The sequence below is a fragment of the Terrapene carolina genome, unplaced genomic scaffold, assembly GCF_002925995.2.
Source record: "Terrapene carolina triunguis isolate 2854851 unplaced genomic scaffold, T_m_triunguis-2.0 Scaffold238, whole genome shotgun sequence".
In the NCBI taxonomy this organism is placed as follows: domain Eukaryota; kingdom Metazoa; phylum Chordata; order Testudines; family Emydidae; genus Terrapene; species Terrapene triunguis.
In genome coordinates, this window is record NW_020664589.1 from 6652189 (window position 1) to 6669987 (window position 17799).

The 17799-nt window shown below is 43.6% G+C and overlaps 1 protein-coding gene across 1 annotated transcript; it reads right to left on the minus strand.

Moving 5' to 3' along the window:
- Positions 1–1226: 1226 nt before the first annotated feature.
- Positions 1227–10564, minus strand: ZDHHC12 (zinc finger DHHC-type containing 12). The gene is made up of 5 exons (XM_024192902.3): positions 10397–10564; positions 9021–9157; positions 7488–7574; positions 5816–5982; positions 1227–3645 (listed from the first exon to the last, which is right to left on the minus strand). The coding sequence occupies exons 1-5, from the start codon at positions 10494–10496 to the stop codon at positions 3336–3338; spliced, it is 801 nt and encodes a 266-aa protein (XP_024048670.1). The 5' UTR covers positions 10497–10564; the 3' UTR covers positions 1227–3335.
- Positions 10565–17799: the final 7235 nt, after the last annotated feature.

Genomic DNA, 17799 nt, shown 5'->3' on the forward strand with positions numbered 1-17799 from the left:
TTGTATCGAGACCAACTTCATTTGGTGCTCCAAATGCAGAAGTATGAGTATGTTCTTGTAGTAGCAGTGCTGTAATTAGCACTTTTAATTACTATTTAAACATTACATTCTGACTGTGAAACTGTTTTGCAGAGTGCTGTTGCCTCTTCCCAGCTAGCCAGTATGACTAGCAAGTCAAAAATAGCAACTGTTCTTTAAACAATTTCCAAGTGAGAAGTATGGGGAATGAGTCATTCATAAACTACTGGGGCAATCATAACCTGGTTGCACTTCACAGTGTAGACTGGACTGCTACACATTTATGGTAGTTACTATGTGTAGGGAACAGCACTTTGGCTAGTCGGCTAGAGAAGAAATATCCCTGTTGAAGGCTCATAGGAACATGTAGATGTTGGTTTTTCAACCCTTCATCTACAGGGATAGACTTTACCAGTAAAGGATTGTGCTCGTTCTGAAGACGGGATCTGGCCATAACCAGAGAGGAGTCCCCATTAAATCAAGATTGGCTGAAGTGCTCAAGGAGTTACTTAGGTAAGAGCTTTAGTATATGTACGTGTGTGGAAGAAAAACATCCCACCCTGATCTTAGCTCAGTCTTATAATTACTGCTGAATGTCTTGCAAAGGGAAATTAACCCACACCACCAATTAACTCCTCCTAACCTTAAAGCCAGTTTAAGGCAAGGTACGTGTCTGTACTGAGCCTTGTTTAAACAGCCATTGTCTTCTCACATTTGGCCCCAAATGTGTTTGTAAAAACTTTTACAAAATGTCAAGACTGGCATGTTTCCATGATTTTTTACATTCTAACATTATAAAATAAATTAAATTAATGGAGATATCCCATCTCCTAGAACTGGAAGGGACCTTGAAAGGTCATTGAGTCCAGCCCCCTGCCTTCACTAGCAGGACCAAGTACTGATTTTGCCCCAGATCCCTAAGTGGCCCCCTCAAGGATTGAACTCACAACCCTGGGCTTAGTAGGCCAATGCTCAAACCACTGAGCTATCCCTCCCCCTCATTAAAAGGTGCAGCATAGTGCTACTGCAGGAGAACCAGATGACTCGACTGAGTGAAACCTGAAAAATGTAGAGAACAGCAAAAACTAGTTTTAATCTTTTAATGATTTACAATTATTTTTAACACAGTGCAGAGCATTTAAAAATGTAAACTGCAAATATCTTTCAATGGCAGCCTAGACTTTTTTTTAAATTCACAGTCCCAAACATATTTAACTTGTGTGTATTCAGTTATACTGGCTGACAGTTATTTTTTCATGTGATAGAGCCAACACAGCTAAGCGTGAAGTGAACTCTAGTCTGGCAGATATTTCATCAACCAAACTAAATTCTAATTGCAGACTCCTTTCTTAATGGTGACTTACAATCCAGGAAGACCCCATCTTGACATTCACATACCACAGTGTGATAGCATGTTCTGCCCTGTACAAGACACAGCCCTGGCCCCAAGGAACCCGAAAACTTTTTCTGGTGTCAGACACCAACATAGACCCTCCTGCTGTCTTTGAGTTGCTTTTTCAGAGTATAACAGTATTCTAAGAGTGCTTACCTACCTTGGAACCTGAGTGCAATCTGCCAACGTGATAGCCATCCATTTGGCTCTTGTGCCAAGTGCTAACCCCTGAGACATGAAAGATACTAAGGCACCAAATAAGCATAACAGTTTTTACAAAACCTGATGATTAGAAATATTTTCAGGACTAAGATTCAGTGCAGAGTGCTCTCCTTTTTTGAGGGGACTATTGACACACGATCTTTACAATGCCATAAAGGAACTTGTAACTTGTAATTAAACAGGTTCATTTCACTGTCCATGCTGCTTAAACTGAAGAAATTAAATTTACTTGTTAGTGTCATCTTAGATTAAAATGGAAATCTTCCCAATATCTTTAATACAGTACCTGCACCTGCTTTAAAAATAAAAGACTAGTCTTTCTCCTTTTCAGTTAAAAAGTAAAATAAGTTGAAAACCTAATAGTATTAAATATGGTAGTGGGGAAAACGTCATTAAGACATGGATTTAGCAGTACTATTATCAGTGTTGCTCCAGCTGGGCAAGGAAATAAGGATTCTGGCTCCATCCCACTGTTACCAGTTAAAAATTATCTCAGGGCATTCAGAAATATCTCCTTCACTGCCACTCACCCATTTATTACTTTAATTTAAGAATACGTAATTGGAACAATATTTTGAGGGACACTTTTCCCAAACAAGCTATAGGTGAGGGTTAGAGCTGAATAAGTAACATGCACAAAGAATGCAGTTGACAAATGTTGCTTTTTTCTGTTCAAGAATGGTTTAAATCTGAGAAGTCTATATTCACTGAAAACTCATTAATTTCTGTATCGAACAACTGAGTCTATGGTCTGTTTAAATGTGCATTTCATTATGTTTAAGTCAACAGTATTGTTTTGTTGACTTGTATCTAAGTAGCCACTCCATCACAAAGCATAGGTTTAACAGTCCAAAACTTGAATTTGGTGCATAACAGCTGTTTCTAAGGCATATTAGCAGTAGTAAAGTTCAAATCTTTGTGGAACGTATGAATCTCCTGCATGCAGTCAAACTGAGGTTTCCTTTTCATTGTCCAAATAGTCATTCAAAACCTTCCATTATTTGCCCAACTCTACCACTAAGGCACATCGGTCCTGACAGTAAGACTTATCATGAAGAAAGGCCACATATCAATAATGAACTTTTTCTTTCTGCTGCTATTCCCTAGAGTGGATGTGGCACCAACTGAGGAGGGGAGACTGAGGAAATAAGTGAAAGCAGCTATTCAGTAAGTGCCTGCATTTGCCTCAAGAGGTTTGATGAATATGATTAGCAAAAAGATGTAAAGGACTAGCATACACATTCACTCAGACCAGAAATCACCCCTTCAGTGCTGCCCAGAACCAAGAAGTCCCCTTTTAATAGAAGTTATTTTACCTGGATACGAAGAACAACCATAAAGCCGTGTTGCCATTTAATCTTCTTGTAAGCAGACTTGCTCCTGCGGATGGGATAGTTGTACAAGTTGCATGGTTCATTATGACTAAATTCCCCCTCCACTGAAGCAGTAGGAAATGGGTTACAACACAAGTGCTTTCTCTAACAAATCACACAGAGGTTGTTCCTGAGAGTCCTACTCTAAATTCCTTTCTTAAAGCCCTTAGCACAGATGCACCATGACAAGCAGCCTCTATTAGTTAAAACCTGAATGACTAATTCAGCAAGAGGACCTGCATTTCAGCTCACCCTGTAGATGTACTTTTCCCTCTTGTAATCAAACTTGGATTACACCATTAAATCCTGGCTGAATGTACATTCTATAATTAAACAGGGTCACTATCCTCCTGAAAGTATATTTTCTCCCATGTAACGAGACGGCAGGCACAGAAGAATCTCCAGAGGTTGAGAATGACACCTTGGTCAAAGGGGTTCTCTGACTCACAGTGTCGGAGGTAGGAGATGCGATGGTGTGACATGAACTCCCAGGTGGTTGTATTACATGAGACCAGGTATAAGTGTGAAACCAGCAGCAGCAGCACTACAATGGTGAATATGGCTATCACGAGGAAGGACAGGAGAAGGAAGATGTTGTGCTGCAGCCACTCCCAAGACTGTTCAAAGTAAAGGCCTGACCTTTCAATTAAAAGAGAAACATAGTTTAGTCAAACTGGGTTAGATACAGAACTGAAGTTACATTAATCAAATCATCAGCTTGACTTACAAATACTGCACTCCTGACTCACATGCTGATAATATTTCTGCAGTGTTTTACAGCTTCAAAGCACTGTATAAACTTTGCCAGCAGCTGCAGTCCCAAGACTCAAAACAAAGTTAAGTTCTAAATACACTGGAACAGAGATCGGAAGAAGATCTTAGACATCTATACTGCTGTAAAAAATATGTTCTCCTGACAATTAGAGAGTTGCCTGGCACTGCAGGGGAAGAGCTGCATGAGTAGAAGGCCAGGAGCCACTAACAGAATATGGTTTATGGGGACTTTCACTTGCCTGCCATTTATAAATATAGGCTGCACAATAATTAATGAGGAAAAGTTAAACAGTAACCAACAATGCAAAATTACTTTATATCCATTTAGTTTAAGTTTACAGCTAAGCCTGTTAGAACCCAAAATATCAAACTGCATAACTAATCACCTCAGTTCTGTCAACTGAATCAACAGTACATCACTGCTGAAAGTCCCCCAATGCTCGTACAAAGTGGAAAGAATGGCAGCTGACTATAAATGCAATATACCTACTGCCAGATGCCAAAGCCTGCTCCCCTGTTTTTCCAGAAGTTTTGATGTTGCTGTCACCTCTGGAAAAGCCAAGGTTGTATTGCAAGTAAGACTATCTGCCCCTCATTTATCCGGGAGTGTCTGTCCTATATATCTGGTTTTAAGTGCTGTAGTTCAGGTAACTGTTTGTGATAATTAAATTAAGTCAAATCAAATTTCCAGCTCTTCAAATGATCCCCCATTCTATAATTGCCTTGGCTGTCTGCTCCCACTGCCTGAATGGACTCAGGCTTTTTAAGTGTTTTAAGGCAGTTATTCTCAACCAGGGGTATGTGTATTCCTGGGGGTGCACAGAGGGCTTCCGGGGTACATCAACTCATCTATAGATATTTACCTAGTTTTACAATAGGCTACATAAAAAGCACTAGCGAAGTCAGTACAGACGCTTCCCGACTTACGCAAGCGTTCTGTTCCGGAACGCCTTGCGTAAGTTGAATTTTGCGTAAATCGGGGATATATACCCAACAATTACACCCAAAAAAAAAAAAAAAAAAGCTTATGGAACTTACGGAACTTTTTCCGTAAGTGCGGGTTTGCGTAAGTCAGGGTTGTATAACCCAGGGAGTGTCTGTACAAACTAAAATTTCATACAGACAATCACTTGTTTATACTGCTTTATATATATGCTGTACACTGAAGTGTAAATACAATATTTATATTACAGCTGATTTATTTTATAAGTGTATAGCAGGGGTGGCCAACCTGAGCCTGAGAAGGAGCCAGAATTTACCAATGTACATTGCCAAAGAGCCACAGTAATAAGTCAGCAGCTCCCCTGCCCCGTTCCCAGCGCCTCCCAATCAGCTGTTTTGTGGCATGCAGGAGGCTGGGGGGAGGAGCAAGGGCATGGCAGGCTATGGGGAGGGGGCGGGGCCTGTGGCAGAGCCAGGGGATTGAGCAGTGAGCACCCCCCCGACACCTTGGAAAGTTGGGGCCTGTGGCAGAGCCAGGGGATTGAGCAGTGAGCACCCCCCCGACACCTTGGAAAGTTAGCGCCTGTAGCGCCAGACCCGCAGTCGGTGCCTATACAAGGAGCTGCATATTAACTTCTGAAGAGCCACATATTGGCCTCCCGTGGTGTATAGTAAAAATTAGAAAGTAAGCAATTTTTCAGTAATAGCGTGCTGTGACACTTGTATTTTTATGTCTGATTTTTTAAGTAAGTAGTTTAAGTAAGGTGAAACTTGGGGTATGCAAGGCAAATCAGACTCCTGAAAGGGGTACAGTAGTCTGGAAAGGTTGAGAGCCACTGTTTTAAGGAACACCCCACCCTATTCCTTAAGTAGCTATGTTACTCCTCAGTGGCAATAATCAGAGTGGTGCTGTGAGAAAAGCTGGTTACAGTGTGCAGGCAAAGAGAGAACATATCACGTTAACTCCAGCCATTGCTATCTTGCTCTACCCAAACCATTCAGTGGGATTTTGGAATGTCCAGCTCTCATCAAAACTCTCCAAGACCTCAAATACAAACTGTCCCTGCCAAAGGCTGCTACTTAAAATACTTACCATGCAACATGAAAGGACCACAAGAGAACCACAAGCTGCACAGCCAGGTAGACTATAAAGAGTGGATGATTCCTCTCTCCTACACAGTTCTCAATCCAGGGACAGTGATGGTCATAACGACGTACACAGTGCCGACACAGCTGGCAGTGCTTGGCTCGCATTGGTTGCTGTGGAATAAGCAGATGATACTAAGAATAGTCTACCCAGATCCAATGCCCTATTTCATAGAAAATAGCTGGGAAGTCATCCAGATCAATCCTGCAAAGTGAGACAGTTCCCTGTACTCTCCCTTCAAAAGCAGTTATTTTAAATAATATTTGTATAATGCCTTACAAAGGAGATTATCATCCCCCTTTTACAGATGGGAAAACTGAGGTTAAATGACTTGCCCATGGCTGGTACTTTGCTATAAAACTTCCCTTAACTAGCTACAGAATAAAGCTGCAAACACATAAGGGAAGGTATTAGCTGAATCAAGAGCTCAATACAGTTAGCTGTGGATATTTAAGAAAAGGGTGACCAAAGTCTGACAGTGAAAAACTAGGGCACCTGCCATTCACGGGAATGTTTTGAGTGTATACAAGGAAAGGTTTGGGTTTTGTTTTTTTGGGGGGGGGGGGGGGGTGTCTTGTCTTCAGGGGCATGTGGATGAGAGGGTAGAAGAGAAGTATCCACTCTTCCCCTGATATGGGGAAGAGGCTAATTTTAGGATTAATGGGGAGGTATGGTTGGGGAAGGGATCATGGCAACAGGTGACATCCCCCCTTATTGCGGTACATATATGCTCTGCCAGTCTCTTATCTATTTCAGCAACAAGCTGGCTGATAGCTCCTTCTGCTGGTCAGTGGTCAGATATTTACTTAAGCTGAAACAACAACCCTGGATTGTATAAAACTGACAGAGACTGCGACTGAAAACCGGCATTTCTGGGCTTCAGGGATGCATATTCAAGAACTAATCTAATTGGAGGATGAAGGAGAAAAAAAGAGCAAACTATGCTTTCTACACTTAAAACTAGCTTTTCTTTGCTCTTAAGCATCTAAGCAAGCTCATACCTGCTAGCAATCTGCTCATGCTACACCTTACACCCAGATGAACTCTACACTTTGACTTTACTAAGACACTTTCAAATGAAGTATTTGAAGATGTGGTGAGGCCTTAGCTGACATGGCAACAAGGAGGCAGGAAGCAGGGTTTTCCCCAGTGTGGAGTAAGAAGAGAACAGTACTTTGTGAACTGCCAGGGATATATGTATTAATCTTGAAAATTAACAGTTTCCCATTTTAAAATGTTTAGTTACACACTCTGCTCGAGTCACCTTTCATCTCAGGATTGTACCTGAATCAAAGTTTCTAATTCTGTCTGCTCCTGCCTTTGCTTTTTACATCAAGATAATACTGTAAGTTTACAAGAAATGAGTGATGCCTCCAACCAGTCCAGCAGCTGAGTGATGGCTAAGCATAACAAAAGATAGGTAGCCAGATGAACACCAGCTCACCAAGCAATCACCCTAGTCCCTTGACCAACTAGGGTGACCAGATAAAAAATGTGAAGAATCGGGATGGGGGTGGGGGGTAATAGGTGCCTATAAGAAAAATTCCCAAATATCAGGACTGTCCCTATAAAATCAGGACATCTGGTCACCCTATGACCAACTGCTGCACACACATACCTTCAGCATGCAGTATCCACAGCGCCGCAGCCAAACATTGCTTGGAAATTGAGGCATCATTACTCTTTGCTCTTCATTCATCCCTACCTACAAAAAGGTGATAAGAGAAAAGAGGGGACCTAAGACCATGTCGAAATGCCAAGTTAGGGGTGATTCCCAGTTTGTACATACATCCCCACACTAGAATCAATCATAGAATATCAGGGTTGGAAGGGACCTCAGGAGGTCATCTAGTCCAACCCCCAATGCTATACTCACTAGCATGAATATAAATAGTAGCACAGCCATATAATACAAGCAGCAGCAGAAAAGGCACAGTTTAGCAGGGCAGAGTACAAACCTGCCTGAAACTGGTATTTGGCATGGCTACTATTTATACTTGCACTAACTCGATAAGATCTAGTGCAAGTACACATGTGTGAGCTGGGAATCACACTTGTAACTCATAGTGTAGACATAGCCTAAGGATGAGCAGTAAGGTTGATTTGTACTCCAGACTCTGGAGAGAGGGATGTAAAGTGTCTCAGACAACTCTCTCACAGTTTAGGAACATTAAACATAGAGAACAATTCCTTGAGAAGTACAGAAGCTGTTAAGAAACAAAGGACATAGACCCAACACAGTGTATGACAACCTCAGCAATGCAAAGAATCCCATGAAATACTACTTAATACACGATGAACACACATAACCGTTCAGAGAGTGGGGCTATTTTAGCCATTGACAACCAGACAGTGTGTGGAGACAGAATGAAAGCTTTGGCATGGAGCCACATAGGATATAAGTAGTAATAAGACTACTCTATCTGCCTCAAAATACAGGGGAAATGCATTTGCGTATAAGCAGTGCTAGTTGTTATAAACACAGACCAAAATTCACTTAAGTTTTGGAAGATTAAAGTGATAATGGATATTAAATTGCTTGTACAAGGCAAGATAAGGTGTCCAAGCATGTTAAAGAAGGATAAATATAAAATACCTGGGAGATATTTCCTTCTAGTTAAAGCACTCATCTGATTTTTGTACAAATCGATCTTTCAAGAGGGATACAGTAACAGAACAATTACCTTGTTCAGTAAATAGAGTTGTAAGGAGTACTTTCCTTCCAGCTTGCACTTCTATCCTGGTTTTCATATGCACAGCAATTGGCAGTAGTGAGGGAACATAAGGCAGCTATCTGTTCTACAGAGAATGGTAGCAACTGAGACAAGTGAAGGCATCCGCTCAGTAAAACAAAGTGGGAGAGCATGTGGGTGCTAGGGGAAATTCAGAAGGGGGCCTGGTATGATAAATGCACCTAGCAACATTTGTGCGATTCCTGAGGCTCACTTTATAGAACCTAAACTCCGTGACTTCTTCTGCTTTTGTACACATTTTAAGAGTCCTCTATCCTAAATGTCAAAACAGTTTATATTGCATATTCTTATCTAGTATGTTGCAAAGAAAAAAAATTTACAGGTTTTATAACCAGGAAGGTTGGTTCCCACGTTTCTTCATTCAGTCAACTATGATTCATGCTAACAGAATGATTTACCTTCTCTTCCTCATCAGACTCAATGAAGCCTGGATCCATGAGAGACACTACAAAGTACAGCAAGACAGAGCAGAGAACCAGTAAGACAAATATCAGTGGCTGCAGCAGCTCTCCATGCTCTTCCTGCTTTCGCAGATCTGAAAGAGGCCACCATAGAAGGAGTAAGTCCATGTGAAATGTTTACGGCAACAAGTTATTCTCCTTGACCTTATTAGCTATGGGATTCAAAGTGGGGCTGAATTCTGTAACAACCGTGGGAAGTATGCCTCAACTGCTCAGGAAGTCGGGACCCAACACGGCTGTCCCCTCTGTAAGGGGAACTGACTATTTACAAAGAGCCCTTACAACATACTTAAGAGATCAGCAAACAGCTTCCCCCCATTGATTTGCAAGTCCTTCCCCAAACTCTACCTGTACTTCAATCTCTCTTCACCTTCTCCTGCTGTTCTGCAGTGTGCTGTATATAACTATTCTAGAATTATTATGATAGCTGCATTTCAAAAGTGCCCATCACTGCAGCATCTAGGTGCCAGAGTAAGATTCGGGGCCATAAAGAATCCAGTAAAAATAGTATTTGTATATTAAGAGATTAATAGTAATTATGTTAAGCATTATATTAATCAAATACCACAAAAGGTACTTTTTATTATAATCCCCTATGGTTTATAGGTTTTCCATTATGCTGTGTGACTAGATTCGATTGTAAACTCCTTGGAATAGGCACCAGGTCTTCTCAAATGTCAAATACCAACCCCCCAAGCAATAGGAGTGAGGTTTCCCCTCTATCCAGGTAGGGCAGGGATCTAGTTGCATTGGGTGGGGTATAGCAGTCTCCTATGCTCTCACTTCCCCAGCTTGGAGGTAATTTTTTTCCTGCCAGATATGATGGTGCACTATTGCCAACTTCAAGTGTCCAAAAATCACAAGTCTGGCTCCATCAAAACATATTTTTTTAAAATCTCTTATTTTAAGGTAATGAACGAGGGTGGCTTTCTGGTTTTTGAGTCTTCAGAGTTCATATTTTCATGTTATTCTTCTAGCCTATGAGGGCCAAACGCTTTTTAAAAATGAAAGCTGTGATTCTCACAGTCACACGACTCCAGGCAATGGGGCTGTAAGAAAAGCAGCCAATAGGTGAGCTTTGCCCTAATAATCCTTAATAACCCTGAGCTGGCTAAACTGGGTGAGCTGGAGGGGGGCCGAAAAAGGCAAGTTCATGGCAGCAGCCAGGCCCCCCCCGTCCGAGGTGCTGGCGACTTCAGCCTGCGGCCCCGGGGCCCGAAGGGCTCATGTCCGGTGCTCAGGGAGCGGCTCTCCCCCGGCGAGGGCAATCCCAGGGGCCCGAAGGCGGCAGCGAGGAAGTCTCCGGGTCTCACCTGTGCGATGCAGGAAGAGCGCCAGGGTGACGCCCCAGCTGAGCCCCGTGTGCGCCGCCCGCACCAGGGAGCCGCCGCCCCATGCAGCCCCCGGCCGCATCGCCCCAACCCGGGAGGGGGCGGCCTCAGCGCCCCGGCTCCCAACCCGGAAGGGCGGCCCAGGCCCAGGCCCAGGCCCAGCCGCGCCTCTTGGCAGGGTGAGGCGCGAGGATTGGCCGGGTGGTTGCCATGGCAGAAGGGGTGGGGCTTGAGCGGGGGGCGTGGTTATTAAACTGGATTAACAGTTGTGGAGCCGCGGGGGCAGAGGTCGCTCTGGGTGCTGCGCTGCCAGGACCGCTACAGGCTGGGGACCGACCGGCTAAGCAGCAGTTCTGCAGAAAGGGACCTGGGGTTTCCAGTGGACGAGAAGCTGGATTTGAGTCAGCAGTGTGCCCTCGTTGCCAAGACGGCTAACGGCATATTGGGCTGCATTGGTAGGAGCAATGCCAGCAGATCAAGGGAAGTGATTATTCCCCTCTATTCGGCACTGGTGAGGCCACATCTGGAGTATTGCATCCAGTTTTGCACCCCCCCCCCACTACAGAAAGGATGTGGACAAATTGGAAAAAGTCCAGCGGAGGGCAGTGAAAATGATCAGGGGGCTGGGGCACATGACTTATGAGGAGAGGCTGAGGGAACTGGGCTTATTTAGTCTGCAGAAGAGAAGAGTGAGGGGGGATTTGATAGCAGCCTTCAAATACCTGAAGGGGGGTTCCAAAGAGGATGGAGCTCGGCTGTTCTCAGTGGTGGCAGGTGACAGAACAAGGAGCAACGGTCTCAAGTTGCAGTGGGGGAGGTCTAGGTTGGATATTAGGAAACACTATTTCACTACGAGGGTGGTGAAGCACTGGAATGGGTTACCTAGGGAGGTGGTGGAATCTCCATCCATAGAGGTTTTTAAGGCCCAGCTTGACAAAGCCCTGGCTGGGATGATTTAGTTGGTGTTGGTCCTGCTTTGAGCAGGGGGTTGGCCTAGATGACCTCCTGAGGTCTCTTCCAACCCTAATCTTCTATGATTCTATGATCCCAACCAAGGCTCTGCAAATGGATCTCAGGCCAGATCCTAGCATAATCAATGTTTTTTATTTAAGCAGGCGTTATAGGAAGCAAAAAATGTAGGAAGCTATCACACGATTCTGCACTCTCATTGCAATGGTGCTCGTGAAGGTCAAATGTGCATTATAGCTACCCGCAGCAAGGACTGGGCATCATATACCTATAACTAGGGAGTTCCACTAAAACTACCCACAGGGATGCTTGACACAGGGGAAACAGGATTCTCAAGACCCTGCAGCAGAGCATGTGCAGTGAAAAGTGTGGCTCTGTTTTGTGAGATGGTCTTAGGCAAAACCAGTTGGAATGCGTGCAGCTGTTACACCTGTTGCTCTCCATTCACTCTAGTGATAAATTAAACACAGACTGCACTGAGTCAGCCAGACATGAACTAGCTCAACCCAGGCAGTCAAATCAATACAAACAGAGCTTGTAAAATGCCTGTTACAGTTCATATGTGAGGACCCAAAGCATTGTATGGGTTTTACAAGCAAAGATCTGTCCCAACACCTTTTCACTTCTAGTGTAGACAGAGCCTTGCTGACAACTATGATTTTACACTGTAATTTTTTCCATCCATCATAGCTAGAAAAAAACAGGGGCTTGAAAGTATCATTCTTCTCCCTGCACATTTTATCCTCCTCCACATGGCAAGCAGTTGATTCCTTCCTGTTATTGTTTGAGTATAAACCAGACTGTTTATTTTCCTTCCTTGGTTGTACATCAGCATTCTTGATTATTTCAGGCCATCTGTGGGGATATAGTGAGTCAGTGCTCCCTCTGCTGGTCCCATGACAGTAAAATGCAAACTGTTAAGGGTGCTCAGGGTTGACTATAAATCATTTATTTGGGACAGCAAAGCTGAAATGTTGAAAATGGTCTTTAGAATCTCTAGTTCATTCCCCATCATGTTTTAACAACCTTAAAGCAAATCCAGTAATCTTTTTGTATTGGAGAAAGCCTTCCAGGGTTAAGATTGAGCCTGTACTAGTGCTTTGCTGAGGATATTCGTTAAAATTATGGATGAACCATCATAAAAATATGTTTCTAACTCTTTTGGTTGAACAGCAAAGCTTCCCACAGTGACCCAGTGCAGTAGTCAGGCTGTTCCTCCAGACAGACAAGAGAGGTGGAAACTGCCTTCTGTTAATCTCAATGAGGTATTGATCTGAAGCCTAAGGATGGCAATTTTAAATAGCAACAACATGAACTATTTCTGCTACTAACTACTGATCCCTTTAGCACAAACATTCATCTTCTGTGTGACTGCAGGGAGTGCACCGTAGTCTGATTAAGGGAACTTATCTTTCACCTTTGTGACTTAAACTATATATTGCGACATGTAGTGTGCTATTTACCTTGCCCTGCAGCTTTGAAATTGGTACAGAGCTTGAGGCTTTCCTCTACCTTAAATTTCAAAACCAAAAAATCACCAGGTGGATAAAATTTGGGCTTAATTCTAGAAACTATCCTATATTGAATTGGACATGAGTGCGGCAGAGGTCTTACCGTATAAAATCTAGATTCTGATGGCATCTACTCAACTTGGAATTTTACACAAACTACATCTCAGTACATACTGAATCACTACACTACTACATTTCCAGCTTCCTAGGGACAGTTCCCCCTTCTCACCCTGCCTATCCAGGGCCTGCTGAGAACCTGGCACTCCCACTGAACTCAATGGGAGATGCGTGTACTCAGGAGCTTGCAGGATTGGGTCCTTTAAGTAGGAAGTCACAGTGGCACTAAAGCAGTGTAAGAGAGTCCTTCCCACAGTTAGCTTCCTCACTCAGTATGGTTATGCCCATGAATACTGGGCATATCCACTGCAGATAAGCCTGGTGACACTCTGCCAAGCAATCTGTATAACTGAATATTGTCCTGATTTTCCCATCCACCTCACTTCATAACAATAGTATTCTTCCCCCCCGCTCCCAGTGACAAAAAAACATCATATCCCTTTAGAGTCATGAAAGCAAAAAGTAACTGAACTGGATCAACACACAGCAGTTCCTTCCATGTTTAATTAGACACATGACAACAAATGGAACAGTAACTTATCCAAATAAACCATATTCACAGACAAAGGAGCAAGAGATTGTTAAGCACTAGGTTTAATACAGAGCAGGTATCCCTATGGAAACAACGGAAAAGTTAATTCAATCAGAATTGTGAGGAAGCAACAGATATGCATTTTAATTAAATTAATTAATTAGCTTGGTTTCACCATGTACAAGTGTTCGAACCAGACCTCTCAACATCAGGCTGATCAATGGACACAGTGAAAGCAGAAGTTGCTTAATACAACAGAAACTTTTTTAAACAAGGAAATACGTATTTGGTTAATTGTTAGCCTTACTTAAAACATTTATTTTTATTTTTTTACAAGGAAAAATGACAGTTTCTCTCAGTGACAGATATTTGGAGTCAGAATTTAATCTGTAAGAGAGGTGTCTGAGTGCAGCAGGAATTCTTCCATCTTTACTTATAAGTGCTGCCTTCCTAGCCAGCCCCCAATCTCGCTTTCCATCAATCACTGATAAAACCATTATTCCTCTTGTTTTATACACTCTGGTTGTCTTGGAGACAAGTGGTTCCTACTACTTTTAATTCTATCTTTTCCAGCACAAGCCATCGTTTAGCATCTGACTTTGAGCAAACTCCTTTGCATCATTCCAGAGGCCACATATTTTCTTTGAAATGGGATCTTAATCCAGTGTCCACAGCCTGGTGGCTGCTGCCTCACCCCCAAAGAAATTATCTTCCTGAAGGGAAAGTGCAGCACAACCAGCTCTGAGACTGCCTTAAGTGAGGCTCCACTAATTGGTTTGGAAGGGGTTCATATAGAAAAGTGTGGTCAGCAACCCTCCTTGCACTCACTTCCCTAGAAAGAGACCCAAACAAGTGACCCCACAAGATGCCTAATCCAGGCAACAGGGGTTAAAAAAACAACCCCTCTCTTTTGTCTTTGTGTTCACTGCACCACCACCAAATGTTAGGATGTACATACCCTAATCTTCAGGGCTGGGTGTGCTTCAGCACAGGAACCGGAGTGCTTAGTTCCCAGGATGGAAGTTGTTAGGCCAGTAGCGGGTCTGGAGTAGTTAGAGTTGAATGTGAATGGGGAAGATGAACTATCAGTAGTGTTAAGTGTTCATGGTCTCAGATTATCTGTGCTGTACCTGTTTTATTAGCCCTGTACAAATTAACTATTCTTGTGCTATTAGGTGTTGCTAGTTAAGGCTACACATCTTGATAGGCCAATACGTAGAGGCTATTGCTCCTACAAGACTTGCTAAGGGCTGAACACCTACTGTAAAATGTCTTTCCTGTTGATTGCAATGGGAATGGAGGGCACTCAGCACTTTGGAGGCTCAAGGCTATGCCATTGTCTCTGACAAGTGAGACCTCTAGCCAGGGTGCAGGTTACCTAAACTCCAGGTGGAGGGTCCCTTGTCAGTGCCGTCTTTGCGGAGAATCACTGATTTAAGCACTCATGTTACGTTTGCCCTACTGTTTAACATTCAGTGAAAATTGAGGTTGTGTAGAGGAAGTGGGTAAGCCTCAGCCCTGGGAGGATACTGTGAGAGGAGTCTGTCTGCCACATCATTTAGTTCTGAGTGCCTCAGAAATCACTCTCCAGCCTTATTTCAATTGGCATTGACAGTCCCTGTCTTAGTTTTCTTACTTGGCTCTGCTCAGTGCCACTCTGGTTAACTGAAATTTCCAGCTAACATAGGGGTGTGTATGTCCTCAGGGTTGCACTGAGGAAGCTTTACCCTGGTGGAGCAGGAAGGCCCCGTAGGATTTATCTGCATAGGCTAGCCAGCACACTTGGGGCAGCCCTGAGAATTCAAACTCCCTATTTTGTGACGGGACCAGGTGTTCCCAGAGACAGTCACAAAATCAGAATTGCACCATGTTGTGTGCTCTGATGGGAAATAGCTGGAGATGGCAGGTCTGTCCCAGGATGGACCCATGTATAATAATTACTTAGCACCTATCCACCTCCAGAAGTGCTTTACTGTCATGAATTAAGCCTCACAGTGTCCCTAGGAAGCAGACAAGTAAATAGTTATACCTGTTGTTTTACAGATGGGGAAACTGAGGCACACAGAGCTCAATGACTAGACTAAGGCTACAGAGCCAGTACTAGAACACGGGAGTTCCTGGATCCCAGGCCTGTGCTCAGACAAAACCCTTCTCTCTCTTGTGCAAGTATCTGTCTTGTATAGATCCTGACTAGCTTATGGATATTGCCTCCCCTACTCCTCAGGCATTTACAAACTGTATAGACCAGAACTCTCCTGTCAGATTAACCTGTGTGAACCTATCAGTCCTCACAAACACAGACTGACTTTGAAAAGATTTTGCTTACGGTTCAGTCTCAGACCCATCTCCACACCCAAGAGGATCTTAGCAATCGTCCGAGGGTCTGTCTCTGAAGGGCTTTTGCTGAGTTAAGGCTCCGCTCTTGTTTTGGCATTTACTTCTCAAATATGGAGTGACCTCTCATCACAGGTTAGATGTGGAGGCATCAGACAAATTTAACTCATCTCCTGCCCCCATCCTGCCTTTCCCCACACCAGCCTCTGCCCCTGCCATCATCCTGCCTTCCAATCTTCTTAAGTTATTTTTAAAGCTATCCTAGGGGCTTGTATCCAGTGACTGTGTCAGCAACACTGGCAATAGCAGCAAGGATAAGACAATTCTAGCTATGGTGTTGGGGAAAGGAGTGTGTGCAGATAGATGATCAGAGGATAAGTTGTACATTAAAGAGCGTCAGTAAGCAGAGAGCAGATGAGACTGTTCCCTGTCCAAGCTGGGCCCGTTAACACTGTTTTCCACAAACTATGCCCCGTATCTCCTTGGGCCTGGTGGAACAAGTGCCAAGCCAATGCAGATTGCAGTACAAGATCTCAGTCACATGTGGGGAGAAAGTGGTAGATGGCAAAGCTGAAGCAAGTGTTCCATCTCTCCCTGCACTCAGAACCAGGTGGAGCAGACAAGTCATAACAGGAAGGACAAGCCACACTGTGGGAAGCTATGAACTAGGAGCAGTGTTCAGCTGGGACCTCCTTAACTTTCCCATTGAGTTACTGATCCCTCTGGAGGTCAATTACACCATACAGTGACTGGCTTCTCAGGAAGCATGGGACATAATCAAACTGTGCAAAAACAGCAGCTTCCTGTAGATGTGTCCCGGAGCTGGCGGTCACACGTGTCCTCCAAGCTTCCACACCCACATGTCACATTAAAACCCTGGTTACAATACAGCAGACCCTGACACAATTCAGTCTCGTAACAGATGGAAACAAGCCATGTTTTAACTGTGTTCCTAAAATACAGTGCTATCCTGCTAAAATCCAAGGCTAGACTATGGTTAAAGCATCATTTGGTTCTGGCTATGCTGCAAGGCCAAATCCTGCATTAACCATGGTTGGGAACTACTGAATGATATCAGCTCCACCAACATAGCAGTAGTTAGTGCACAGAGGGGACCCTATCAAGCTCCTTGTTGCTCTCACATCTGTGGTACTCCAAGAGATGGGCAGAACTGCAAGTGCTTTAGGCTATCTGCATTAGCCTCTCAGCACGGAATGGATAGTTACATGAACAAATGCGAAGCCCAGGCTCTCCATGGGCAGGGAGACAGGTGAGCAAGGTTTGTAGCCCCATCTAGTTCTGCATCTAACTGAAAGATTGACAAGCATAAGCATGTACAAACACTTTGAAATCAGCTCCCTGTTCCGAAGCAAGCCCTTGGGGAGGGGGGAGAAAGGAAAATACATTTGAAGCAAAGAACCTCAAAAATACAATTTGTCAAGTTTTCCAAAACACGTAAAAACAAAAGTGACACAAATATATATATCTATATATAAGTTTGAAAAGTACTTAAAAGGAAGGAAACAAACAAACAAACAAAGCCCAACATCAAAACAAATGACATAGGGTTAAAAAGGAAAAAAAATACATTAACACCATCTGGGCAGAAAAACTAAACCTCTCCAGGGCAGCTGGGTTCTGTCACTTAAAGTGTCACTTAATGGCTCTAAGAATTGTCCATACCATGCACAATGACCACAGCATTTACCCCGAGCATTAGGAGAACCTCAGCCATAGCAGTGAATCAAATCAGAGCGCAATAGATAGGAGGAGAGAGCGGCCTTGGGAGAGTGGCTGTCTCAGTGGCCTGAAATGTTCCAGCTCAAGTAGGCCAAATCTTTCCTGGCTGCTCCTGGGTACATAGCCATTTCTAAGGGGAGAAGATTATCTTAACTGTGAAAGAACCAGGACAAGGAGAGGGT

Coding starts and splice junctions, on each gene's coding strand:
- ZDHHC12 (XM_024192902.3), bottom strand. CDS start 10,496: ATGCGGCCGGGGGCTGCATGGGGCGGCGGCTCCCTGGTGCGGGCGGCG. Junction 9,158..10,396: donor GCTCTTCCTGCATCGCACAG/GTGAGACCCGGA, acceptor GGCCTCTTTCAG/ATCTGCGAAAGCAGGAAGAG. Junction 3,646..5,815: donor TGGTCCTTTCATGTTGCATG/GTAAGTATTTTA, acceptor TTTAATTGAAAG/GTCAGGCCTTTACTTTGAAC.